At 47.7% G+C, this 26,919-nt stretch overlaps 1 protein-coding gene across 1 annotated transcript; it reads left to right on the top strand.

Moving 5' to 3' along the window:
* Positions 1 to 5,117: 5,117 nt before the first annotated feature.
* wnt8b (wingless-type MMTV integration site family, member 8b) lies at positions 5,118 to 26,010 on the top strand. Its single transcript, XM_078428347.1, has 8 exons — positions 5,118 to 5,243; positions 5,340 to 5,472; positions 16,246 to 16,351; positions 17,955 to 17,988; positions 19,488 to 19,626; positions 22,153 to 22,278; positions 22,359 to 22,501; positions 25,222 to 26,010. Exons 1-8 carry the CDS (start codon positions 5,118 to 5,120, stop codon positions 25,780 to 25,782), a joined length of 1,368 nt encoding a protein of 455 aa, XP_078284473.1. The 3' UTR covers positions 25,783 to 26,010.
* Positions 26,011 to 26,919: the final 909 nt, after the last annotated feature.

Below are 26,919 nucleotides of genomic sequence, written 5' to 3'. Positions count from 1 at the left end.
CTATGTGATGTATACATGCAACAATATGGTAAAGCTGCCCTGCGCATTGCGAAAATACACACAGAGAGTTAAAATGGCGATCTTGTGTCCAGACGTGTCCTGTTTTGGTCTCCAACGTAATGCGTGCTTTTGAGAATGATACTGAGTAGAACGTATCATTAATTGGTGACGAGGATAAACTTGTTTTGACGTTTCGCCTGGTAACTTGCTGTTGTGGCTACCATGGCTACTTTTGGCTCAATATGGGAATTTGATGTTGCACATGGCGACTGGGTGCAGTACGCCGAGCGCATTGAACATTACTTCCTAGCCAACGACATTACAGATGCGGGAAATAAGTGGGCCATCTTGCTTTCCGTGTGTGGAGGACCAACGTACAGACTCATCTCGAGTTTACTTGCTCCACAGAAAGTCAAATATTCGGAGATTGTGTCAACAGTCACGAATCACAAAGTCCCGAAACCGCCGGTCATCGTCCAGCGTTACAAATTCAACTCTCGTCATCGTCAACCGGGTGAGTCAGTCGCTGATTATGTGGGCGAGTTACGTCACCTCGCTGAACATTGTGCTTATGGTTCGAATCTCAATGAAATGTTACGTGATCGTTTGGTGTGTGGGATTGATGATGACCGCATTCAGCGTCGATTATTGTCGGAAGCCACGCTGGATTTCGACAAGGCACTCGGTATCGCCACCGCTATGGAGACGGCAGACCGCAACACGGCTGATCTCCGTGACGGGAAACAAAAGCTCAGCGAAGCATTAAATAAAATCGCAAAATCAAGGGGGCCTCACAGTGGTCATCCCAAGCGGGGAACCATAAGAGGATCTTCGTGTTATCGCTGTGATGGCTCTCCCCACGCTGACCTGAACGACTGTCCAACGAAACAGGTGGATTGTTTCAACTGCGGTAAAAAAAAAGGCATTTCTCACGGGTGTGCAAGTTGAGTGGGAAAAATGCTCAGAGTGGAAGGAAAAAAGAGCAGAAAAAGCAGTCAGCCGGAAAAACGGCAAAAAGCCACCAACTGACCGAGGAAGGTGAAGTGTATGGTCTTTATCATACTAAAAGTGAGAAGAAGAAAGTTACTCCTTTCACTGTGGACATGTGTGTGGGGGGAAAGACTATCCCCATGCAAATCGACACCGGAGCTGGAGTTACGCTTATTAGTGAAGGGACTTGGAAGGACCAGTGGCAAAAAGGTGAAAGGTTACGCCTTCGTGATAGCACCGTGGTTCTCCGTACTTACACTGGAGAGAAAGTGGAATTGTTGGGAGAATGTTCGGTGCCCGTCTCTCACAACCAGCAAACAGCGACGCTCAAGCTGCTGGTAATGAAGGGGGGTCGGGACCAAGCCTACTTGGCCGTGAGTGGATGGAAGTTCTGCGACTCAACTGGCAGGAGGTGAACCAGGTCAACGTGAACGACCGCCTGCAGAGCCTCCTCTCCAAATACGGTGACCTCTTCAAAGCGCAACTCGGGACGCTCAAGGGCGTCGAAGCCCGTCGCGATTGTTGTACTTCGTGGTCCGGTACTTGTTGTACCTTTGTTGTGACTCTGGAAGGACCACGAGTTATCATGGTGGAGCTTAACTCCAGGCTGTTTATTCCAAGGCCGCCTGGATCCTGAGTGACCGCCTAATCACACCAATCACTTATATACACAGGCATACAAAGTAGTCCTTGGATACACAAAGTAGTCCCAGCAATATCACAACATCCCCCTTGTCTTATATATTACAACATCCCCCTTGTCTTATATAAAATTGTTTTCTTTACCATTCGAGGGCTAAAATATATTTAACAAACAAAACCAAAACACCATTGCTTTTTGCAAAAAAAAACAATAACACAACTAAACACAATTAAACACAATTGCTTTTTTTTCGCCATCATGGTGGTCACTCCTCTGCGGAATTTCACTCATTGCCGGGTGGTCACTCATCTCCGGGTGGTCACTCACTCCGGGTGGTCACTCCACAGATATATACATTTATACAAAAGCATCAAATATAATACATTAAGCTTTCATTACACAGATCACTACACAGGTCATTAAACACAAAATATTCATTTTGTTCCATATCTTCCCCTCAAGAAGACGTGCTGTGTAGATCAAAAGTAGTGTAGGCTCTAGATGCTCCACCACCATGATTTGCCTCCCACTGCTGGGCTCCCACTGCTGGGTTGGCACTGCTGGGCTCCCACTGCTGGGCTCCCACTGCTGGGTTGGCACTGCTGGGTTGGCACTGCTGGGCTCCCACTGCTGGGCTGGCACTGCTGGGTTGGCACTGCTGGGCTGGCACTGCTGGGTTGGCACTGCTGGGCTGGCACTGCTGGGTTGGCACTGCTGGGCTGGCACTGCTGGGCTGGCACTGCTGTAATCGCGGTGCGATCGCGCCTCCGCTGCAGTGCGCTCTGGCCCCGCCCACAGGTGCTCCCCGGCCCCGCCCACAGGTACTCCCCGGCCCCGCCCACAGGTGCTCCTGGCAGCTGCCGCGCAATTCGAACGCGCTGCCGCTGCCTCGGGCCCAGGGCCGTCCCGACTCTACGGTCGACGCGCCTGGGTGAGTATTTAGTGCCTCGGCCTTACCGGCCGCCACACCTCCGCGGGTGGTCGGTCCCTCCGGTCGCCGACCCCCTCCGGTCGCCGCACACCTCCGTGGGTGTCGGGTCTCCCGGTCTTTCCGGTCACCGCACATCTCCGTGTGTGTCGGTCTCTCCCCCGCGAAGCAGTCGCAGGCTCCCAATCTCGGGCCTACACAGGTGCTAGGGCGCGACGTGGGCCTACACGCACCTCCCCCAGCAGCTTGCAGCGTCACGTCGGCAACTCGGCGCCGACTACTGAGCAGGTAAGTATACCAACTCACACTGGCCCTGTCGGGATGCACTCCAAACGTCCCGTACCGAGCTGGAAACTTTTCTTTTGTTTTGTTTCCCTTCAGGGCTTTTTTTTCTTCTTTTTTTTTCTTCTTTTTAACCTTTTCTGCTCGGGCATGCTTCATTCCCTCCCTAGGCGAAACACCAAGCCGCTGCCACCATGTTGTACTTCGTGGTCTGGTACTTGTTGTAAGGACCACGAGTACACATGTTTAAGATGTTATCATGGTGGAGCTTAACTCCAGGCTGTTTATTCCAAGGCCGCCTGGATCCAGAGTGACCGCCTAATCACACCAATCACTTATATACACAGGCATACAAAGTAGTCCTTGGATACACAAAGTAGTCCCAGCAATATCACAACAGCGATCACGTTCATCGCGAATTAGATCGCCTACAGGAAGAGAAAATCATAGAACCCGTTCAACACTAGAAATGGGCGGCGCCGATTGTCTCCATTGACAAGGCAGACGGTAGCATGAGAATCTGCGGAGACTACAGGTTAACGGTGAATAAAGCAGCTCGATCTGATACGTATCCGATACCTTGGATTGATGAGCTGTTTACGAAACTGGTGAAGGGAAAGCAGTTCATCAAACTTGACCTGTCGCACACTTACCAGCAGTTGGTTTTGTCGTCCAGATGCCGTGAACTGGTGACGATAAATACCCATCGCGGTTTATTCCAATACACCAGAATGCCGTTTGGCATTTCAACAGCACCGGCTGTATTTCAGTGTACGATGGACAATCTTCTGGCGGGGATTTCTGGAGTTGCTGTGTATCTGGGCGATCTGCTCGTCACAGGTAGTTCCGAGGAAAAACACCTCGACAACCTCGAACAAGTCCTCCGCAGGCTCCAAGATGCAGGCCTACGAATGAAATGGGAAAAATGCACCTTTCTCATTAATGAAGTCCAATACCTGGGCCATAAGGTGAGCACTGAAGGGCTGCAGCCAGTGGATGAACAAGTCAAAGCCATCGATGAGCTGGCTCAACCGAAGAACGTCAGGGAACTGAAGGTGTTCCTTGGGATGCTGAACCATTACGGCAAATTTCTGCCTAATCTCTCAACTATGCTCGAACCACTTCATCAACTGCTGCACAAAACGGTTCGATGGCACTGGGGACCAGCTCAGCGGAAGGCGTTCGCACAAGCTTAGCAGAGCCTGAAATCGTCAAAAGTTCTGACGCGCTACGACAGCAACAAGCCGCTCGTTCTCTCCTGCGACACCAGCCCTTAGGGAGTAGGGGCAGTGCTGTCACACGTCATGGAAGATGGCACAGAAATACCAATAGGCTACGCTTCACGCAGTCTGAATAACGCCGAACGCAACTACTCGTAGCTGGATAAGGAGGGTCTAGCCATAGTCTTCGGCATCAAGAAGTTCCACACATACTTCTACGGACGACGATTCGAAATCAACACCGACCACAAGCCACTTCTTTTTTTTTTTAAGCAAAAATATTTATTCAAATATTAAAATAATATATACAATACAATAAAACCAAAACAGAACCCACCACCAGAATACTATACAAACAAATATACCAATTGAAACTATTACACAATTATATTACAATCCCCATCCAGGATACATCCAATCCCCGCGGTGCCCAGCGGTCCCGGAAACCCCCCAGGGTGCCCATGGACAGCGCGTAGTCCCTCGCCAACACCACCCGGGCACGGATGTAACCCCGGAAAAGGGGCAGGCAGCCGGCTCGGGCAGAGCCCTCTTCCGCCTGGCGCCGTGAGTCGTGGATGGCCAGCTTGGCCAGGCCCAGGAGCAACCCACCCAGGGCATCTTCGGCCCCGCCCTCTCCCCGACGCACAGGGTGTCCAAAGATGAGGATGGTGGGTGAAAAGTGCAGCCAAAAAGCAAGGAGCAGCCCCTTTAGATATTGGAACAGGGGCTGCAACCTCACACACTCCATGTACACGTGGAACACAGACTCTTCCAACCCGCAGCAGTGGCAGGCGGTTGGCGAGTCTGTGAACCGCGCGAGGAACAGGTTGCAGCGGACTCCTCGGTGTAATACCCTCCACCCCAGGTCCCCGATGGAGAGGGGCAGAATCCCTGCGTAGAGGGACCCCCACCGCGGGGCCCCCTCGTGACCGGAAGGCAACATCGACCGCCACTTAGTGTCTGGACGGTGGACCAGGGCGAGGAAGTGCAAGGTGTGGAGGAGGAGCCCAGGCCACTTCTTGGGTTGTTCAGTAACGACAAGGCCATTCCGCTGATGGCTTCGCCGCGAGAGATTCGCTGGTCACTAACACTGGCAGCGTACGATTACGACATCGCGTACGAACCGGGCTCAGCCAATGCCAATGCAGACATGCTTAGCCGACTCCCACGACGAGCGACGGTATCGCAAGCGCCAATACCAGGAGAAATCGTCCTTCTGATGAGCGAGTTGGAGAAATCGCCCATCATTCCGTCGCGGCTTCGCACCATGACACAGAGGGATCCGATTCTGTCTCCTGTTCGCGAATACATCATGAGCGGGTGGCGAGCCAAACCACCAAATGATGATTTCAAGCATTACTTCAGTCACAAAGTGGAGCTGAGCGTCCACGAGGGTTGTCTTCTCTGGGGTAGTCGTGTTGTACTACCACCCCAATGTCGCTCACAAATGATCGAGGAAGTGTATGATGCCCATCCGGGTATTGTGAAGATGAAAGCGATCGCTAGAGGTTGTGTGTGTTGGCCTGGAATCGATAAGGACTTAGAGCACAAAGTCCGAGCGTGTTCAGAATGCCAAATGTGTCAGCGGGATTCGCCCAAAGCACCATTGGATTCATGGGAGCATCCTAGTCAACCATGGTCGCGAGTTCATGTTGATTATGCCAGCCCGGTACAGGGAAAGATGTTGCTTGTTCTCATCGACGCATATTGAAAGTGGATTGAAGTGCATATCACAAGTGAATCAACCAGTGACGTCACTATGGACAAGCTTCGCTTCGTGTTCGCGACACATGACCTTCCGCATACACTGGTTTCTGATAACAGCCCATGTTTCGCTAGCGAAAAGTTCGCAAAGTTCATGAAAGCGAATGGCATTTGTCATGCCAAAAGTGCGCCATACCATCCAGCAACCAATGGTCTCGCAGAGCGCGCCGTGCAGACGGTGAAGGCAGCGCTCCGCAAGATGTCGGGACCGCTGCAAACGCGTGTGGCTCGATTCCTCATCTCGTATCGTTCAACACCGCAAACTTCTACAATGCAAACGCCGGCTGAAATGTTGATGAAAAGGAAAATTCACACGCGTTTCAACATCGCGGTGCCAGATGAAAGAGCGACCATTGGTGACAAACAATTCTCGCAACCGTTGCACCACGATTCGCGCCCAGCTCGAGAATTTGAGGAGGGAGAGAGCGTGCTAGTGCGCAACTACGCGAGAGGGGAGAAATGGGTACCAGGACACATCGCAAAGAAGCTAGGTCCTGTCTCGTACCAGGTCGAGGTTCACGTCAATGGGGTAGAAATCTGGAAACGTCACGCAGACCGGATTCTGAAACGCGAAATCGACTCTCCCACAACCAACGAAACGGGAGATTCGATAGATTTCGACATGGGTACGCCCACAGTGCGCGATGAAGACGTCAACGAAAGAAGCGTTGCACATGAAAACTTCAACGAAAGCAAACACGATGAGACCGTCGAGGACGCGACATCAGAGCGCAACGAAGAAAGCAATTCAGGGCGTAAGCAGTACCCAAAGCGAAATAGAAAGTGACCGGATTACTACGGATTCTGAAAACGGACGATTTTGACAACGGACTTGACTGTACGGACTCGGTTATATGGACAATGTAAACGCAATGAAAATTTGGTTATCATTAATGGAAAAGATTGTAGCATGAATACTCCTATTCGGCATTTTGGGGTGATTAGGTTATTTGGTTGATAGAATTACATTGAAGACGATACTCACATTCAAAATAAGAATTGGATATGTAAACTTTGATTTGGATTTAATTGGATACAAAATAATGCATATTTTTGGACTTACTTAAATTGGGTTTTGTTATTGAAAAATACTTTGGAAACATAATGGATATAAAGATCATTATGATATTGGATTGTTTTATACGTATTAGTATGCTTTAGATGGAAGAAAAGAATCACAATTCTAAGGGGGGAGATATGTGATGTATACATATGTGATGCCTCATAGCTTCCTCCTCACAGCTCACACTGCCACCCAGCTTTGTGTCATCCGCAAACTTGGTGATGTTACATTTAACTCCCTCGTCTAAATCGTTAATATATATTGTAAATAACTGGGTTCCCAGCACCGAGCTTTGTGGCACCCCACTAGTCACTGCCAGCCATTCTGAAAAGGACCCGTTAATTCCTACTCTTTGCTTCCTGTCTGCCAACCAGTTCTCTACCCATGTCAATACCCTACCCCCAATACCGTGCTCTAATTTTGCACACTAATCTCTTGTGTGGGACCTTGTCAAAGCCTTTTTCAAAGTCTAGATACACCACATCCTCTGGCTCTCCCTTATCTATTCTACTTGTTACATCCTCAAAAAAATTCCAGAAGATTAGTCAAGCATTGTGATGTATACATGCAACAATATGGTAAAGCTGCTATGTGATGTATACATGCAACAATATGGTAAAGCTGCCCTGCGCATTGCGAAAATACACAGAGAGAGTTAAAATGGCGATCTTGTGTCCAGACGTGTCCTGTTTTGGTCTCCAACTTATTGCGTGCTTTTGAGAATGATACTGAGTAGAACGTATCAAACATGATTTCCCCTTCATAAATCCATGCTGACTTTGACCGATCCTGTCACTGCTTTCCAAATGAGCTGCTATAACATCTTTTTTACAATCGACTCAAGCATCTTCCCCACTACTGATGCAAGGCTAACTGGTCTACAATTCCCCATTTTCTCTCTCCCTCTTTTCTTAAAAAGTGGGGTTACATTGGCTACCCTCCAGGCCACAGGAACAGATCCAGTCGAGAGAACATTGGAAAATGATCACCAATGCATCCATGATTTCTAGGGCCACCTCCTTGAGTACTCTGGGATGCAGACCATCAGGCTTGGGGATTTATCTGCCTTCAGTCCCAACAGATTACCTAACACCATTTCCTGACTAATGTGGATTCCCTTCAGTTCCTCCCTCCCACTAGACCCTCAGTCCCCTAGTATTTCTCGGAGAAGTCCTTAGTGAAGTCAGAACCAAAGTACTCGTTTAACTTTTCTGCCATTTCTTTGTTTCCCATTATAAATTCACCTGTCTCTGATTGTAAGGGACCTATATTTGTCTTCACTACTCTTTTCCTCTTTACATATATAAAGAAGCTTTTAGAGTCAGTTTTTATATTTCCCAGCTTTCTTTCATGCTCTTTTTTCCCCCTCTTAAGTTCTAAATTTCTAAATTCTAAATTCTAAGTTCTAAATTTCTCCCAGTCCTCCGGTTTGCTGCTTCCTCTGGTCAATTTATTTGCCTTTTCCTTGGATTTAACACTATCCTTGATTTCCCTCGTTAGCCACAGTTGAGCCACCTTCCATGTTGTTTTTTTTTTGCCAGACAGGGATGAACAATTTTTGGAGTTAAATCTTTCCCATTGCATCCCTGCCATCAACCCTTTAAGTAGAATTTGCCAGGCTATCCTAGCCAATTCCCATCTCGTACCTTCAAATTTCCTTTCTTTAGGTTCGGGATCCAAGCCTCTGAATTAACCGTATCACTCCATCCTAATGCAGAATTCCACCATCTTATGGTCAATAGACAATAGACAATAGGTGCAGGAGGAGGCCATTCAGCCCTTCGAGCCAGCACCACCATTCAATGCGATTATGGCTGATCACTCTCAATCAGTACCCCGTTCCTGCCTTCTCCCCATACCCCCTCACTCCGCTATCCTTAAGAGCTCTATCTAGCTCTCTCTTGAAAGCATCCAACGAACTGGCCTCCACTGCCTTCTGAGGCAGAGAATTCCACACCTTCACCACTCTCTGACTGAAAAAGTTCTTCCTCATCTCCGTTCTAAATGGCCTACCCCTTATTCTTAAACTGTGGCCCCTTGTTCTGGACTCCCCCAACATTGGGAACATGTTTCCTGCCTCTAATGTGTCCAATCCCCTAATTATCTTATATGTTTCAATAAGATCCCCCCTCATCCTTCTAAATTCCAGTGTATACAAGCCCAATCGCTCCAGCCTTTCAACATACGACAGTCCCGCCATTCCGGGAATTAACCTAGTGAACCTACGCTGCACGCCCTCCATAGCAAGAATATCTTTCCTCAAATTTGGAGACCAAAACTGCACACAGTACTCCAGGTGCGGTCTCACCAGGGCCCGGTACAACTGTAGAAGGACCTCTTTGCTCCTATACTCAACTCCTCTTGTTACGAAGGCCAACATTCCATTGGCTTTCTTCACTGCCTGCTGTACCTGCATGCTTCCTTTCATTGACTGATGCACTAGGACACCCAGATCTTGTTGAACTCCCCCCCCCTCCTAACTTGACACCATTCAGATAATAATCTGCCTTTCTATTCTTACTTCCAAAGTGAATAACCTCACACTTATCTACATTAAACTGCATCTGCCATGTATCCGCCCACTCACACAACCTGTCCAAGTCACCCTGCAGCCTTATTGCATCTTCCTCACAATTCACACTACCCCCCAGCTTAGTACCATCTGCAAATTTGCTAATGGTACTTTTAATCCCTTCGTCTAAGTCACTAGTGCCCAAGGGGCTTTGAACAACAAGATCGCTAACTAATCATTGCACAATACCCAGTCTAGGATGTCCTGTCCTCTAGTCGGTTCCTCTACATATTGGTTTTAAAAAACCATCCCGTATACATTCCAGGAAATCATCTTCCTCAGTGCTGTTACCAGTTTGGTTGGCCCAATCCATATGTAGATTAAAGTCACCCATGATATCTGCTGTACCTTTAATTGAATCCCTAATTTCCTGCTTGATGCTATCCCCAACCGCCCTACTGCTGTTGGTGGTCGGTATGCAACTCCAACAAGCGTTTTCTGCCCTTGGTATTTCGCAGTTCTACCCATACCGATTCTACATCATCCGAGCTAATGTCTCTCCTTGCTATTGCATTCATCTCCTCTTTAGCCAGCAATGCCACCCCACCTCCTCTTCCTTTCTGTCTATCCTTCCTGAATATCGAATACCCCTGCATGTTTACCTCATAGCCCTGATCACCATGGAGCCATGTCTCCGTAATTCCAACTATCGTCGGTTTACACCAGCATCTGCTGTTCCTCCCTGCACATGTTTACAAACACATAATATGTGTACATCCGTACCACCCATTTACTCGTTTTACCCGGTATATTTTTCATTTATTTTCCGGTGTATTTACGAAGTGCGAGTTTAGTTGTTCTCATGGAGGCCAGGAGATTGCCAGGAAATATATCCCCTTAAATATATTTTAACATTCAACCAGTCGAAAATAAGACGTTGTTTATATATAAACTAAATCAATAAAATGCATTAACGTACACAAAGTGCTGGAGTAACTCAGCAGGTTAGACTGCAATAAAATGCAGGATTTGATCCAAGAAACTCTATAGAAATTAAAGCATTCATTTAAATACAAGTAAACGCACATTATTTTGTCTGAAGAAGGGTCTCGACCCGAAACGTCGCCCATTCCTTCTCTCCAGAGATGCTGCCTAACCTGCTGAGTTACTCCAGCATTTTGAGTCTATCTTCGGTTTAAACCAGCATTTGTAGTTTCTTTCTACACTCTATTTTTGATTGAATCTGTTTAAGACCTGTTTGGAAGTCGTTGAAATGTTATTGCAACATTTCCACCCACTACTGTCTTCCAACGCATCCAATCCGCAGTACAAAGAACTGTAGATGCTGAATTACAGAAAGGAAAAAGAGGCAAAGTGCTGGAGTAACTCAGCGGGTCAAGCAGTCTGAAGATTGGCCCCGACCCCAGCGTTATCTCTCCATGTTCTCCGGAGATGCTGCCTGATCCGCGGTGGTACTCCAGCACTTTTGTCTTATTTTCTTGCAAGAACGGAGCATTCTGTTTAGCGATCGGTTCTGAAGCTCGACATTTCCAATCCAATCCAATCCAATCCAATAGAACTTTATTGTCATTCGGTACAAGTACCGAACGAAATTTCAGCAGTCACAAAACACAAAACACAACAAAAAAAAGAAAAAAAGTACACAGGACACACGACCCCAAGACAAACATCCATCACAGTGAGTCCAAACACCCCCTCACTGTGATGGAAGGCAACAAAACTTCCACTCTCTTCCCCCCACGCCCACGGACAGGCAGCTGTGACCAGGGTCACAGTTTAAGAATAAGGGGGAGGCCATTTAGGACTGAGATGAGGAAAAACTTTGTCACACAGAGAGTTGTGAATCTGTGGAATTCTCTGCCACAGAAGGCTATGGAGGCCAATTCATTGGATGTTTTCAAGAAAGAGTTAGTTTTAGCTCTTAGAGCTAAAGGAATCAAGGGATATGGGGAAAAACCAGGAACGGGATACTGATTTTAGATGATCAGCCATGATCACCTTGAATGGCAGTGCTGGCTCAAAGGGCCAAATGGTCTACTCCTGCACCTATTTTTCTATGTTTCTGTGTTTCTATAGACACAAAATGCTGGAGTAACTCAGCGGGGCAGCAGCATCTCTGGATAGAAGGAATGTGTGACATTTCGGGTCAAGATCCTTCTTCAGATTGGTTGGTCAGGTGTCTAAAGAAGGGTCTCGACCCGAAACATCACCCATTCCTTCTATCCAGAGATGCTGCCTGTCCCGCTGAGTTACTCCAGCACTTTGTGTCTATCATGTGATTGTTACCATGTAGGTAGCTGATTATTGCATATGGATTTGTTATTGTCCGCATAAGTTTGTATAACCAGTTTAGATACTGCTTTGGCTTTGAACTTGGTTTTGTTGGTTGAGCGCTTATCCTGGAGTTATAGCGCGAGTACTTTGTGTTTTCATTGTAATTCACACGAGTGGAATATGTAGCGTGGAAATCTGTGCAGAATACATGTGCTCACAATTAATACATTAAAGAACCTGTGGAATAAATGTGCAGCTGCGAATGAATAAAAGCTCAGTGGATAAACCAAATGTACAGTGTGCATACTTTAAATACAAAGTAAACGTGTGCTCGCTGAATAAACATATAAACACTGGATAAATAAAATATAGACATTTAATGCAGGAAACTCTTTCAAGCACTTCCCTCTGGAAGGCGACTCTGGACTGTCAAAGCAGCCACAGCCAGACAGAAAAACAGCGTTTTTGCGAGTAGTAGCTCTACTCTGTGGTCTCTTTTGCTCCGGTTTATTTCACTCGCATGTTTAAACTGTAATGTCGTATTCTTAATGTTTTAATGTTTTATGCTTTATTCTTAATCGTTTACTGTATGTTCGTGTTGTTACTCGCGAGTGGAGCACCAAAGCACATTCCTTGTATGTGTACATACTTGGCCAATAAACTTATTCAATTCAATTCAATTCAATTCGAAAGAACTGCAGATGTTGGTATCTTTGGAGAGAAGGAATGAGCGACGTTTCGGGTCGAGACCCTTCTTCAGACTGAGTCAGGGGAGAGGGAAACTAGAGTTATGCATGGGTACAGAACAAATCAGATGACCGAAGAAAGGTGGAGCTCACAATGTTTCATTGAGGAAGGATATTCTTGCTATTGAGGCCGTGCAGCGTAGGTTTACTATGTTAATTCCCGGAGTGGCGGGACTGTCGTATGTTGAAAGACTGGAGCGACTAGGCTTGTATACACTGGAATTTAGAAGGATGAGAGGAGATCTTATCGAAACGTATAAGATTATTAAGGGGTTGGACATGTTAGAGGCAGGAAACATGTTCCCAATGTTGGGGGAGTCCAGAACAAGGGGCCATAGTTTAAGAATAAGGGGTAGGCCATTTAACTGAGATGAGGAAAAACTTTTTCAGTCAGAGAGTTGTGAATCTGTGGAATTCTCTGCCTCAGAAGGCAGTGGAGGCCAATTCTCTGAATGCATTCAAGAGAGAGCTAGATAGAGCTCTTAAGGATAGCGGAGTCAGGGGGTATGGGGAGAAGGCAGGAACTGGGTACTGATTGAGAATGATCAGCCATGATCACATTGAATGGCGGTGCTGGCTCGAAGGGCCGAATGGCCTCCTCCTACACCTATTGTCTATTGTTGACTTAACCGGTCAGGCGGCATCTCAGGAGAACATGGATAGGTGATGTTTTGGGTTGGGAATGAGCCTGAAGAACGGTCTCGACCCGAAACATCACCTATGCTTGTGGCCGAGAGATGCTGCCTGACCCGCTGAGTTACCCCAGCTTTTTGTGTCTAATGCGAAGCAGAAAGCTGCATTAGGGGGGAAATTGCAACACGTGCAACTGCACGGAAAATACAGCACGAGAAATCCACAGTTTAAATAAATACAGAGCAGTGGTACCAAAGTTACAACGGATTTACATGTGCAATACATTCTCATTAAGCAGAGTCTCGGTCACACGATGCGTTGCATGCACGTTTTCCCCCGCTCCTACAGGAATAGGTACCTGCATGTTTCACTGTCCGTAGAAGACCACCGAGTGGGTGTGACTTCCCACCAAAGACCTCTCTACATAGACCTGGCCGGCCGTGCAGCGTGGGCGTGTGTCGGGCAACCTGTCAATTGTTGAGTGGCACTTTATTGATCGCAGGTATCGAGCGACAGTGAAATTCAGTAAGGAGGGCGGAGCGGCAGATGCTGGTTTGAAGACGGACACAATACGCTGGGGTAACTCAGCGGGTCGGGCAGCATCACCGGAGACAAGGAATAGGTGAAGTTTGCGGGTCGTGAAAGAGGGATCTCGACCCGAAAAGTCACCTATTCCTTTTCTCCAGCGATGCTGCCCGACCCGCTGAGTGACTTCAGCTTTTCGTCTCTGTCTGCAGTGACATTGATTTTTATATACAATTCAGTACAGGTCTGAAGAAGGGTCTCGACCCGAAACGTCACCCATTCCTTCTCTCCCGAGATGCTGCCTGACCTGCTGAGTTACTCCAGCATTTTGTGAATAAATACCTTCGATTTGTACCAGCATCTGCAGTTATCTTCTTATACTATCAGTATATTACTGTTCATAGTCAGTTAGATACACCTTGGATAAGCATCCCAGAGACAGTATGTGTAGTAGTATACACTTATTCGCGTTCTCACACTGTTGCGTCCGATCACAAACTGAGCAGATTGCACCTGTTATGTTTATGTCCTTTAGTTCTCCTTGACTCTAATTTAATATTTAAAAAAAGGAATCTAGCCATAACTTTAGAGCTGGAGTAACTCAGCCGGCCAGGCAGCATCTCAGGAGAACATGGACAGGTGCCATTTGGAGTCGAGAATGAGTCTGAAGGGTCCCTACCTGAAACGCCGCCTGTCAATGTTATCCAGCATTTGCTGCCTGGCCCGTTGAGTTACTCCAGCGGTCTGTCTTCTTTTGTAAAGCAGCATCTGCAGTGCCTTGTGTCGACGGACCTGACGGGCGTGCAGCGTAGGTTCACCAGGTTAATTCCCGCAATGGCGGGACTGTCATATGTTGAAAGACTGGAGCGACTAGGCTGGAATTTAGAAGGATGAGAGGGGATCTTATCGAAACGTATAAGATTATTAAGGGGTTGGACACGTTAGAGGCAGGAAACATGTTCCCGATGTTGGGGGTGTCCAGAACAAGGGGCCACAGTTTAAGAATAAGGGGTAGGCCATTTAGAACGGAGATGAGGAAAAACTTTTTCAGTCAGAGAGTTGTGAATCTGTAGAATTCTCTGCCTCAGAAGGCAGTGGAGGCCAATTCTCTGAATGCATTCAAGAGAGAGCTCTTAAGGATAGCGGAGTCAGGGGGTATGGGGAGAAGGCAGGAACGGGGTACTGATTGAGAATGATCAGCCATGATCACATTGAATGGTGGTGCTGGCTCGAAGGGCCGAATGGCCTCCTCCTGCACCCATTGTCTATTGAAACACCATGACTTATTTCACGTACACCCCTGAATTCCGACCTCTCGCCGATTCCCGCACTTCTTGTCATTCCTGACATTCTCCGTGATTTAAATAATTTCTGAGAAGTTCCTTTTCCCCTCCCTCTAAATCCCACAGCTTCCACTAAAGGCTGCCTCGCCCCACCTGCCACCTGCCTTGAAGCCAACCCCTGCTGCGCACCGCATTACAGTCACAAGGAACTCCCTTCCTGAATGAATGAATGGATTAATTACTCCCTTCCTATCTTCCCTTCCCCTTCCCTCCCTTCCCGAATTAATTAATTAATTAATTAATACTTTATTGTCACAGTCAAGTGGCAAGTCACAGTGAAATTATTTACTTGCATACCCAAGGTATGTAAATAGGCGCCACAAAAGGACGCTGACTAACTTACAAAGTGAACGTTGTATCTGCGCCAGATCCTCTTTGTTCTCCCCCCCCATCCCCCCCACCCCTACCACCCATACCACCACCCCCCCACCCCTACCACCCGACCCCCACTCCCCACCCCCAACCCCCCACCCTACCACCCCACCCCTAACCCCCCCAACCCTAACCCCCCCAACCACCCTACCCCCACCCCCTACCCCTACCACCCCACCCCAACCCCTACCACCCATACCACCACCCCCCCCCACCCCTACCACCCGACCCCCACTCCCCACCCCCAACCCCCCACCCTACCACCCCACCCCTAACCCCCCCCAACCCTACCACCCCACCCCTGCCACCCCACCCCCAAATGGTCTCCTAATCCGAGGAAAGACATTCTTGCCATAGAGGGAGTACAGAGAAGGTTCACCAGATTGATTCCTGGGATGGCAGGACTTTCATATGAAGAAAGACTGAATAGACTCGGCTTGTACTCGCTGGAATTTAGAAGATTGAGGGGGATCTTATAGAAACTTACAAAATTCTTAAGGGGTTGGACAGGCTAGATGCAGGAAGATTGTTCCCGATGTTGGGGAAGTCCAGAACAAGGGGTCACAGTTTAAGGATAAGGGGGAAAGTCTTTTAGGACCGAGATGAGAACGTTTTTTTTCACACAGAGAGTGGTGAATCTGTGGAATTCTCTGCCACAGAAGGTAGTTGAGGCCAGTTCATTGTCTATATTTAAGAGGGAGTTAGACGTGGCCCTTGTGGCTAAAGGGATCAGGGGGTATGGAGAGAAGGCAGGTACGGGATACTGAGTTGGATGATCAGCCATGATCATATTGAATGGCGGTGCAGGCTCGAAGGGCCGAATGGCCTACTCCTGCACCTATTTTCTATGTTTCTATGTTTCCAAACTCTGCCGCTCAGGTCAGGTTCACACTTGGCATTTCGCCAATTACAACCACGTTGTATTGCAGGCCGTGAGCCGAACATGCATCAACTTAAAGCGCGTTGCAAGGATTGTTGTGAAGTTAGAAGGAAGTTGGGCTCAGGCGTTCCCTCGACTAAAACGTGGGTGCGAAGGTAACGCTGTCCAGTACTGGAACAAGAGATAAACACGTGGGAAAGAACTGCAGGTGCTGGTTTAAATCGAAGGTAGATGGAATGAAAATGGTGGAGTGACTCAGCGGGTCGGGCAGCATCTCTGGTGAGAAGGAATGGGTGATGTTCCGGGTCGAGACCCGAGTCTGAAGAAGGATCCCAGAAATGGTGCCTGACGCGCTGAGTTATTCCAGCGTTGTGTCTACCTTCGTGATCAGCTTCACTGGCCGAGTCTCTTCTACGCGTGTGTTCTCCATTTGCTGCACTCTTCATTTGGAAAACAAAAATCCAGATTAAATTCCGCCCTTAAAGAAAATAGTTTCTTCACACTTACCAATAGCTTTTAGTTTAAACCTCCTGTGAACCTGCTATAACATCAAAGCTAGGACTCTCGTCGGAGAGAGGAGGAGAGCTTTTTCACGGTAGACATTCCTCGAGAAGGTTTCTCAGTAGAGCGGACGACATGTGTTGGAAGGAACTGCAGATGTGGTTTAAAGCGAAGATGGACACAAAATGCTTGAGTATACTGCCTGTCCCGCTGAGTTACTCCAGCATTTTGTGTTTATCTTCGGTTTAAAGCAGCATCTGCAGTTCATTCCTACCCATAATATCAAAGCCATGTGCATTGAACTGGCCGTGGCTGTTTACTGATAGGGAACTCGCCTGAATCCATGGAACAATTGGACCTTCTGATCCTGTGTTTGTCTTTAAGGAGATTCATTCCCATTCCACCCCCCCCCCCCCCCCCCCCCCCCGTCTGTCTGTCTCCCCTCTCCCTCCCCCGTCTCCCCACTCCTCGATTTCATTCTCCAGCACGTATCCTTGCCTTTTCTAATCTCTTTATCCCTCGCTTTCAAAACCCAGGTTCTGCCCCTCTCCCTTTCTCTCCCACTCCTCTCTCTCAGCCTTTCTGAGGCGACCAGCCTGCAGTTGGCGTTTGATCCGATTGAACAATCCCTTCCCACTTGTGGCCTGATTGGCCGGCTCGCAGAGAGAAGGGCAATCCGTAATTAAGTAGCTAATCTGACGCCGAGATGAGAGGAGCTCCATTTCACATCAGCCGTCCACACATGGTCACCCCACTTACACAACAGAACCCGTCTTCAGACCTCCCCGCCATTCTCAGCAACCCGCCATCGCATTCTCCCTCCCTTCATTCCCCGAGATCCACCTCATTGCTATTCCCCTGGACCATGGTTCCCCGAGACACGGCCCACTCATTGATACTCCTCACCGTCTACCTAAAGCTGTGCCAGGCCTGGTAAGTGAAACCTCTTGGGGAGATAAGACGGCGTCGCTTTTCCATCTCTATTCAGGCGCTTGGTCCTTCTCGCTCGGCGCTGCTGCGACGTGGGAACTTTAGTGCCCTTTCTTTAATTCTTACTCCCCGTCACATGATGGGTCGATATCAAAGGTTATCAGCTTAAGTTTCCAGTCAAAACGCTTACGAGTGGGGAGGGGGATGGCGGTCTCTCATCAGAAGATCTTTGAAGGGTTTAAGACAGCCCCAAAAAATCCCAAATATTTTCGAAGGGCAAAGTTGGGAGCTTTCTGCAACTTAATCATTTGGCTCTTGTTCTTCCAGGTCAGTGAATAACTTTCTTATGACTGGTCCGAAGGTAAGAAAGATTCTTTTTGATCTTTCTTAATTAATACATTACAATAATTGAAGGAGGATAATACTGTTTTTTTGTTTAATGATTAAAATTAAGTGATATGTTCAAACACGGATTTAAGAGAGGGAATCTTTCCGCTGTGTGTTTTACAGATCAGGGGCTTTAATGTGGAGATTTTAGAAACATTTGGCACTGTGGAGATAATGCGAATGCCGCGCTCTTCATTGGAACTAGATTTAATTTCATTTGAGGGGGAAAAACCACGGTTAAATAGGTTAATTTATACAGTGTAAGAAAATAAGTGCAGATGCTGGTACAAATCGAAGGTATTTAAGGTCTGAAGAAGGGTCTCGACCCGAAACGTCACCCATTCCTTCTCTCCTGAGATGCTGCCTGACCTGCTGAGTTACTCCAGCATTTTGTGAATAAATACCTTAGGTTAATTTATACTATCGGGCGATTAAACGAAAAATAAATTTCGTTCGGATGAAACCGATGAGAACCTGAAAGTTTGAGGGAATAAATATTGTAATAAACAATTAAAATTATCAACCAGTGTAAATATTTCACCGTGTTAAAATATATCTCGTGGGATCACAGGTAGTTTTATTATAAGTTGAACCAGTCTCTGACGCTTTCCACTTTAGTTCACGGTTGATTTACTGGACAGATGCACAGATCCGATAAGAGTGAGTTTTGCTTTCTGTGACCAGAGGGTTTATCGAGGTGATAATCGTCAGTTTCCGATTGGTATATTTTGTGCAGCTTTCCAGATTGGCCGTGAGACGTGATGCCCGTTAGAAATAACGAAAGGAGATCAAATCTACGCTTCGATTTGCGAAATTCGTTCTATTAACATTGTTAATGATTCTGCACCGTTTCCCTCTTATTTGCCTGCTTGAGGAGAAGAGAAGAGAAGAGAGATATGTCGACTTGGATCGGAGTTGTAGGAAATCCCACCATTTCCCTTCGGCCAGAGAAATTGCTGCGACCATTCCTTCCCATCACCGCATTAACTGTCCACGACTATGGAAAAGGAACTCGACACAGAAGCGAATACTCGGCGCAGTTTCATGATTATCCCCAAACACGGCAAAGCACTGGAGGTCGATACAGGATACTGGAATAACTCAGCGGGCCAGGCAGCATCTCTGGAGAAAGGGAATGAACGGGTAACGTCTCGAGTCGAGATCTCTTCTGAAGAAGGGTTCCAACCCGAAACGTCACTATTCCTTTTTCTCCAGAGACGCTGTCTGATCTGCTGAGTTACTCCAGCATTTTTGTGTCTATCTTCGGTGCAAAGCAGCATCTGCAGTTCCTTTCTACATGAAATACTGGGGGTTCTGGAGAGTGTAACCGAGGGCTGGCGGGGAGAATGGTTGTGATTGACACGACGCGCGTCCTAAGTTGCCTCTCCGGTCCGCATCTCCCGACTCCCTCGTTTGATATAGATCATGTTTGTTTGGACTCAGGTTCTGACCCAATGTGTTTGTTTGCTGCAGGCGTATCTGATTTACTCCAGCAGCGTAGCAGCGGGAGCGCAGAGTGGCATCGAGGAATGCAAACACCAATTCGCTTGGGATCGTTGGAACTGCCCGGAGCGAGCGCTACAACTTTCCACACACAGCGGACTGCGGAGCGGTATGGGGCTTTGATTCCCTTGTTACCCGGAATCCCCCCCCCCACCCCCACTCCCCCTCCACCCCACCCCCCGTATCCCCTGCCCCTCTCCAATGACCCTCTCCACGCCTAAAGTGAAAGCGCCCTTTCCAAATACAGCAAAACACAAGCAAATCAGTGCGTTGGAGGAACTCAGCGGGTCAGGCAGCATCTCCGGAGAGCAACTTTTCAGGTGAAAACCTTCTTCAGACACAATCCTTGTTCGGATGGTCCGAAGAAGGGCCCCGACCTGAAACGCCGTGTGTCAGTTGCTTTCCACAGATGTTACCCGACCCGTTCCTCCAGCACTTTGTGTTTACCTCAAGATTACCATCTTCTGCAGTTCCTTCTGTTTCCCACTTGCCGAATACAGTACCGCCTAAACAGCCAATTAATCTCAAATCCCCGCGGTCTCTGCGACTGGAGAGAGAGAGAGACCATCTCTGATACAATTCACCCGATAACCGATCATTGTTCAGTTTACGTGTTCATCCACAGATACAAAGGGAAAACCCTGGAAACGCTCAGGAGGTCGAGCAGCATCTGTGATCACCTTCTCGGTGGTTTCACGTTTTATTTCAGATTTCCAGCATCTGCTATATTGTTTTATTGTAAACGCGTGTACAAGGTTACACTGTGAGCCTGCTCCTAACCTCTCCTCAACACCAAATTCCTGCAAATGCTGGTAAATCAGAAATAAATTGAACTTGGTTGAAATTCTCAGGCGGTCGGTCAGCGCCCCGAGAGAGAACAACGACAATCTGTCCATCCCGCGTCCCCAGAAAGCATTGGTTGTTGCCGGCGAAGTAATTACAATAATCTCTGTTCTTATCTCGACGCTTTCCCTCGCTTTTCCCCCCTCCCTCTCCGAGTTCGCCTCTCGCATTTCCCCACGTTTACCGGCCCAAATACAGCTGGTGGGACTCAGCGGGTCAGGCAACAACACCTTTCGTGAATCCATATTTCACTGACGCTCTCGCTGTTAGTTTAGTTTAGAGATACAGCGCGGAAACAGGCCCTTCGGCCCACCGAGTCCGCACCGACCAGCGTTCCCCGCACATTAACACTATCCTACACACACACTAGGGGCAATTTACACATACGCCAAGCCAATTAACCTACAAACCTGTACGTTCTTGGAGTGCGGGAGAGATCTCCGAGCAAACCCACGGGGAAAACGTACAAACTCCGTACAGACAGCACCCGTAGTCGGGGTCTCCCGACTAAGGCAGTAACTCTTACCGCTGCGCCACCGTGGCCGCCTCGTCTCTTTCGTTCTACATTTCTTTTCGCCTAGTTATCCCTGCCGAGAACGGGAACAATCCATACCCCCGTTTCCCCGAGATAATCTGTGCAGATTTGCTGCTTTGAATGAAAGATACAGCATGGAAACAGGCCCTTCGGCCCACCGAGTCCACGCAGACCATCAATTACGCGTTCACACGAATTCCATGTTATCGCACTTTCCATCCACCCACTACATATTAGGGGGCGATTTGCAGAGGTCGGTTAACCTGCAAACCCTTTGGAGTGTGGGAGGAAACCGGAGCACCTGAAGGAAACCCATGTGGTCACGGGGAGAACGTACAAACTCCACGTAGACAGCACCCGATTGAACCCGGATCTCTGGCACTCTACCAGCTGCGCTACCGATCTGTGGTCTGTGCGCCTGAACATCCATGTACTCTGCACCGGTTGTGGACATCCATGTACTCTTCAGCGTTTGTTCCTCTGCGTATGGGGGCCTCGCCACGACCCTCTCTAAAGCCAGCCAGTCTCATTTAGCCCAGATCCGCAAAGTCCTCGCGGTTCTCTCTGTTCTTTACCCCGCACCGTCGCCTATTCTGAACTGGAGTCCCGACCCGAAACATCATCTGTCCATTTCCCTCCACAGATGCTGCCTGACCCGCTGAGTTCCTTCAGCACTTTGCGTTTGGCCCGTCTCTTGTTTCCGCCTTCGCTGCCGTTAGCTCTGCTCGCTTTCCAATTCCATCTCTGCTGCCACCCAGTGACACCGCACTGTTTATCCGAAGTCAGCTTCATTGAAAAGATACACACACACACACACACACAAGTGCACACACACACACACGCGCGCACAAACACACACACGCACACACACACACACGCGCACACACACGCACACACGCACAAACACACACACACACAAACACACAAGCGCACACACACACAAACACACACACGCACACAGACACAAACACACACACACACAAACACACACACACACACACACACAAACAAACAAACACACACACACACACACAAACAGACACACACACACAAACACACAAGCGCACACACACACAAACACACACACACACGCACACAGACACGAACACACACACACGCACACACGCACAGGCACAAACACACACACACACACGCGCGCACAAACACACACACACACAAGCGCACACACAAGCACACGCACACGCACACACACACACACACACACACTTGGTGATAATAATTGATTGTTCCCGACAGCTAACCGAGAGGCGGCCTTCGTGCACGCCATCAGCTCGGCGGGGGTGATGTACACATTGACCAGAAACTGTAGCCTGGGGGATTTCGACAACTGCGGCTGTGATGATTCTCGCAACGGGCAGCTGGGTGAGTGTTGGTCGCCGATCACTGGCATCTGTCAGCCGTGGTGGCGTGGACCACATTAACCCTGCGCTTGGTCCTTGCAGGGGGACACGGCTGGCTGTGGGGTGGATGCAGCGACAACGTTGGCTTCGGAGAAACCATTTCCAAACAGTTCGTGGACGCGCTGGAGACCGGACAGGACGCGAGGGCAGCAATGAATCTGCACAATAACGAGGCGGGCAGAAAGGTAAAGGCAGTCTTTGGCGACTGGAAGCGTAAGACGCGATTAATCAGGCCGTCTGAAGAAGGGTCTCGACCCGAAACGTCACCCATTCCTTCCATCCAGAGATGCCACCTGTCCCGCCGAGTTACTCCAGCATTTTGAGTCTCTCTCGTATGACAAGGGTTATTGGGAGAAGGCAGGAGAGAGAAGGTTGAGAGCGAAAGATAGATCAGCCATGATTGAACGGCAGAGTTGATTTGATGGTCTAATTCTGCTCCTATAATGTATGAATTTATGCTCGTCTGTGCTGGAGTAACCGGGGGTCAGGCAGCATCTCTGGAGAACATGGATAGTACAGAATAGGAACGGGCCCTTCGGCCCACAATGCCTGTGCCGAACATGTTGCCAAGATAAATTAATCTCCTCTGCCTGCACATGATCCATAACTTTCCTTTATCTGCTGAGTTCCCTGGAACTAAACACATTTCCTTTCTGAACCCAGTAACGATTTTGAGACTTTAGAGATACGGCGTGGAAACAGGCCCTTCGGCCCGCCGAGTCCGCGCAGACCAGCTATCACTCCGTGTACTAGCTCTATCCTACACACCAGGGACAATTTTAGAGAAGCTAACGCGTTAATTGCACGTCTTTAGGACCGGAGCACCCGGAGAAAATCCACGCGGTCACAAGGAAAAAGTACAAAAAACGTACAGACAACACCCGCAGTCAGGTTCGAACCCAGGTCTCTGGGGCTGTACGGCAGCAACACTATCGCTGCGCCACTACGCCGCCCTGAGAACGATTCCAAGAAGCAATTCTTTCCATTTTCTTCCAAATACATGTTTGTAACACTTCTCCTGAGTGTCACGTGATTACTAAGACTAATGTACAACAACAACAACAACAATAGAAAGAAGATACAGAATAGTGTTACCTAAATAAAGACACGGCACACATCATCGTCACTTTAGATCTAAATCAACTGGTGGTTATTCAACAAGTGGCTCCCCACATATTTACGCATCACGCCAGCGTCCTCACATTGATGGGCTCGATTGTCTTACCTTGTCTTATATCTACAAAATCCCATCAGTCCGAAGAAAGGTCCTGTCCCAAAACGTCCTCTGTCCATTTCCACCGCAGAAGCTGGCTGACCAGCTCAGTTACTCCAGCACTTCGTGTTTTGCTCAAGATTCCAGCATCTGCAGTCTCTCAAAATATGCCTACTATATTTGACTTAATTTCCTTTTCCAATCCGTTTCCAGCCCGTTCATAATCTTTTGTTCAACAGCATTTCACGTAACACATTATCAATGACCATTTGAATATCTACATATACATCCGTCCTTTCTTGTTATCCACCTTCCTAGCTGAATCCTCAGAATTATTAAAAGTATTATATACAATATGTTAAAACAATGTGTACTGGTCCACGGGTCCCTACCTGAAACATGGGTCGTTCATTCCCTACACAGATGCTGCCAGAGCCACTGAGATACACCAGCGGTTTGTATTTTGCTTAATATTATGTCATAAGGGAGCAGAATTAGGCCATTCGACCCATCTAGTCTCCTCCGCCATTCAATCATGGCTGATCTATCTCTCCCTCCTAACCCCATTCTCCTGCCTTCTCTCCATTACTCCTGACACCCGTACGAATCAAGAAAGATTCCAGCATCTTTTGAATCTCCAATTATAAACCGTTGTTTATCAAAGTTCAAATTATGGATTAGTTACTAACATGTACAGTACAATATTTTTTAATATTTGGTATGTCATAATTATTTGCACTTTCGTATCTCAAGCAAACGTTGGACAACTCAAAACTCACCGCAGAGAATGCCGTATAATAAAGTAGATGGGCTCTTCAGTGAAGTACTGATGGAGTGTTGCACCGTCTAAGCGGTTTCTTTAAAATGTGATAATAAACCAAAGTCCTTCTCTCATCTAAAGGAGCGAGAATAGATCTTTAGGCACTGTGGGCAGATCAGGTGAGTTTTTTTTCCCCAATACCTAGGTTCAATTTTATCCTCCCATCCAATGAATAGAACCGATTTGTGGGAATGTGTTATGTGGAGAATGACTATCATGGTACAACAATGCTTGCATTTGAAATGCACTTCAAAGGTTATAGAAACATAGAAAATAGGTGCAGGAGTAGGCCATTCGGCCCTTCGAGCCTGCACCGCCATTCAATATGATCATGGCTGATCATCCAACTCAGTATCCCGTACCTGCCTTCTCTCCATACCCCCTGATCCCTTTAGCCACAAGGGCCACATCTAACTCCCTCTTAAATATAGCCAATGAACTGGCCTCAACTATCTTCTGTGGCAGAGAATTCCACAGATTCACCACTCTCTGTGTGAGAAAAAAACGTTCTCATCTCGGTCCTAAAAGACTTCCCCTTATCCTTAAACTGTGACCCGTTGTTCTGGACTTCCCCAACATCGGGAACAATCTTCCTGCATCTAGCCTGTCCAACCCCTTAAGAATTTTGTACGTTTCTATAAGATCCCCCCTCAATCTTCTAAATTCCAGCGAGTACAAACCGAGTCTATCCAGTCTTTCTTCATATGAAAGTCCTGCCATCCCAGGTTAGTTAGAAAGCACTTGGAGAATCCTGAAGTCGTGATGGGTGTTTTAATGTCATGATAAAGTCCTGATAAATGCAAGTTGTTCCGTTATTCCTGTGGTGCCCGGGCTGTGACTAAACTGGTATTTTTTAAATCTTTGTTCTTCAGGCAGTTAAAGGCACGATGAAGCAGACGTGTAAGTGCCACGGCGTGTCTGGAAGTTGCACAACACAGACCTGCTGGCTTCAGCTTCCTGAATTCCGAGAGGTGGGGAACTACCTGAAGGAAAAGTATCACAAAGCCCTGAAAGTTGACCTCCTCAAAGGGGCAGGCAACAGCGCGGCCAACAGAGGCGCGATCGCTGAAACCTTCAGTGCCATTTCCAAGAAGGAGCTGGTTCACCTGGAGGATTCCCCGGACTACTGCCTGGAAAACAAGACCCTCGGCCTGCAGGGGACGGAAGGGAGGGAATGCATGAAGAAGGGCAAGCACCTGAGCAAGTGGGAGAAGCGGAGCTGCAAGAGGCTGTGTGGGGATTGCGGGCTGGCAGTGGGGGAGAGACGAGCGCAGATGATGAGCAGTTGCAACTGCAAATTCCATTGGTGCTGCGCGGTGAAGTGCGAACAGTGTCGCAAAACCATCACCAAATATTTCTGTGTGAAGAAGGACAAGAAATCCAGGAATGAGAGTGCCTCAAAGAGAAAGGCGCGGCCAGCCCGGCGACAGTAAGGCCATGTGTCCTTCTGACTGACAATAACACAGGCCATTAAAAAATGGCAATTAAATAAAGTGACAGCAGTCTCTGTCCTCAAATTGGCCAGCGTTAGCAAAGCAGTAAGTAGTTGTAAAAAGAAGCACTGCGCTCCTTTAAGAAGATGGACCAGTTTCTTTCAGTCATAGAGCATTGTTCCATTTTTTGATGTTTTTGCAAAATATTAAGCAATTAAGAGAACAACAAGCTGTAAGTACAACCGTGCAATTACTAGTGATGTGGTGTGTCATTAGGCTGCTGTAAAACATGTGCCAGTAATGGCTTTAGGACCAATTATCCTTCAAATGCTGCCACTTAGATCTATCACGTATCTTTTTTACAATATTAATATGTTTGTTGTCCTCATTTTTTAACCTTTTCTTTCTCTCTCCAGAGTTTTATCCCTTCTCTTACCTTATTTCTGACTTTTAAAAAAATGAAACCCATTTGTGAAACCCATCTTCCACAATCTCACGATGGCCCATATGTTTGACAACCAGTCTTGCATTTTAGAAGTGCAACAACTCTTGCGATGTGGCAACACAATGTTATCCAATGGTCAGAATAATGGTCATGGGGGGTCGGGCCAGATCTTCTGCCATCCAAGGAGTTGTGGGAGAGAGTGCCAGTGGGAGTGGGTAAGGGTGGTGAATATGGGCAACATGTCTGTTCAATCATATATCATCAATTTCTTCCCATCTGGCACATGTGAAGGCTCACAAACTCGCTGCAGAAAACACCCGAGTATGTTTTATGAGCCTTGATGGAACATAAAACGTTCCTCCCCTTCTCAGTTCTCCCACCAGTCTTCCTGTCTTTGTCCCGCCCCCTCCCCTGACATTAGTCTGATGAAGGGTCTCGACCCGAAACGTCACCCGTTCCTTCTCTCCAGAGATGCTGCCTGACCCGCTGAGTTACTCCACCATTTAGTGTCTACCTTCGATTTAAACCCGCATCTGCAGTTTTCTTTCCTATATAAAAATTTCCATCCCACTCTTTGAAAAGATCATGAGAAAAAATAAGTCAAATATATTAACGAGGAAGTGAGTTTTAGTTCCCAACCTGTAACCCTACAGTGGAACATCTCTGGTGAGTCATAGTTCTACCAATGTTCT

This window comes from Rhinoraja longicauda, chromosome 35 (assembly GCF_053455715.1).
Source record: "Rhinoraja longicauda isolate Sanriku21f chromosome 35, sRhiLon1.1, whole genome shotgun sequence".
NCBI lineage: Eukaryota > Metazoa > Chordata > Chondrichthyes > Rajiformes > Arhynchobatidae > Rhinoraja > Rhinoraja longicauda.
This window is presented reverse-complemented; position numbering and strand designations above follow the sequence as displayed.

Excerpts from the sequence above, each read along its gene's own strand:
- wnt8b (XM_078428347.1), top strand. The coding sequence starts at position 5,118 with ATGGCTTCGCCGCGAGAGATTCGCTGGTCACTAACACTGGCAGCGTAC. Across the intron at positions 16,352-17,954 it reads ACTAAAACGTGGGTGCGAAG|GTCAGTGAATAACTTTCTTA; the intron begins GTAACGCTGTCC and ends TTGTTCTTCCAG. Across the intron at positions 22,502-25,221 it reads ATAACGAGGCGGGCAGAAAG|GCAGTTAAAGGCACGATGAA; the intron begins GTAAAGGCAGTC and ends TTTGTTCTTCAG.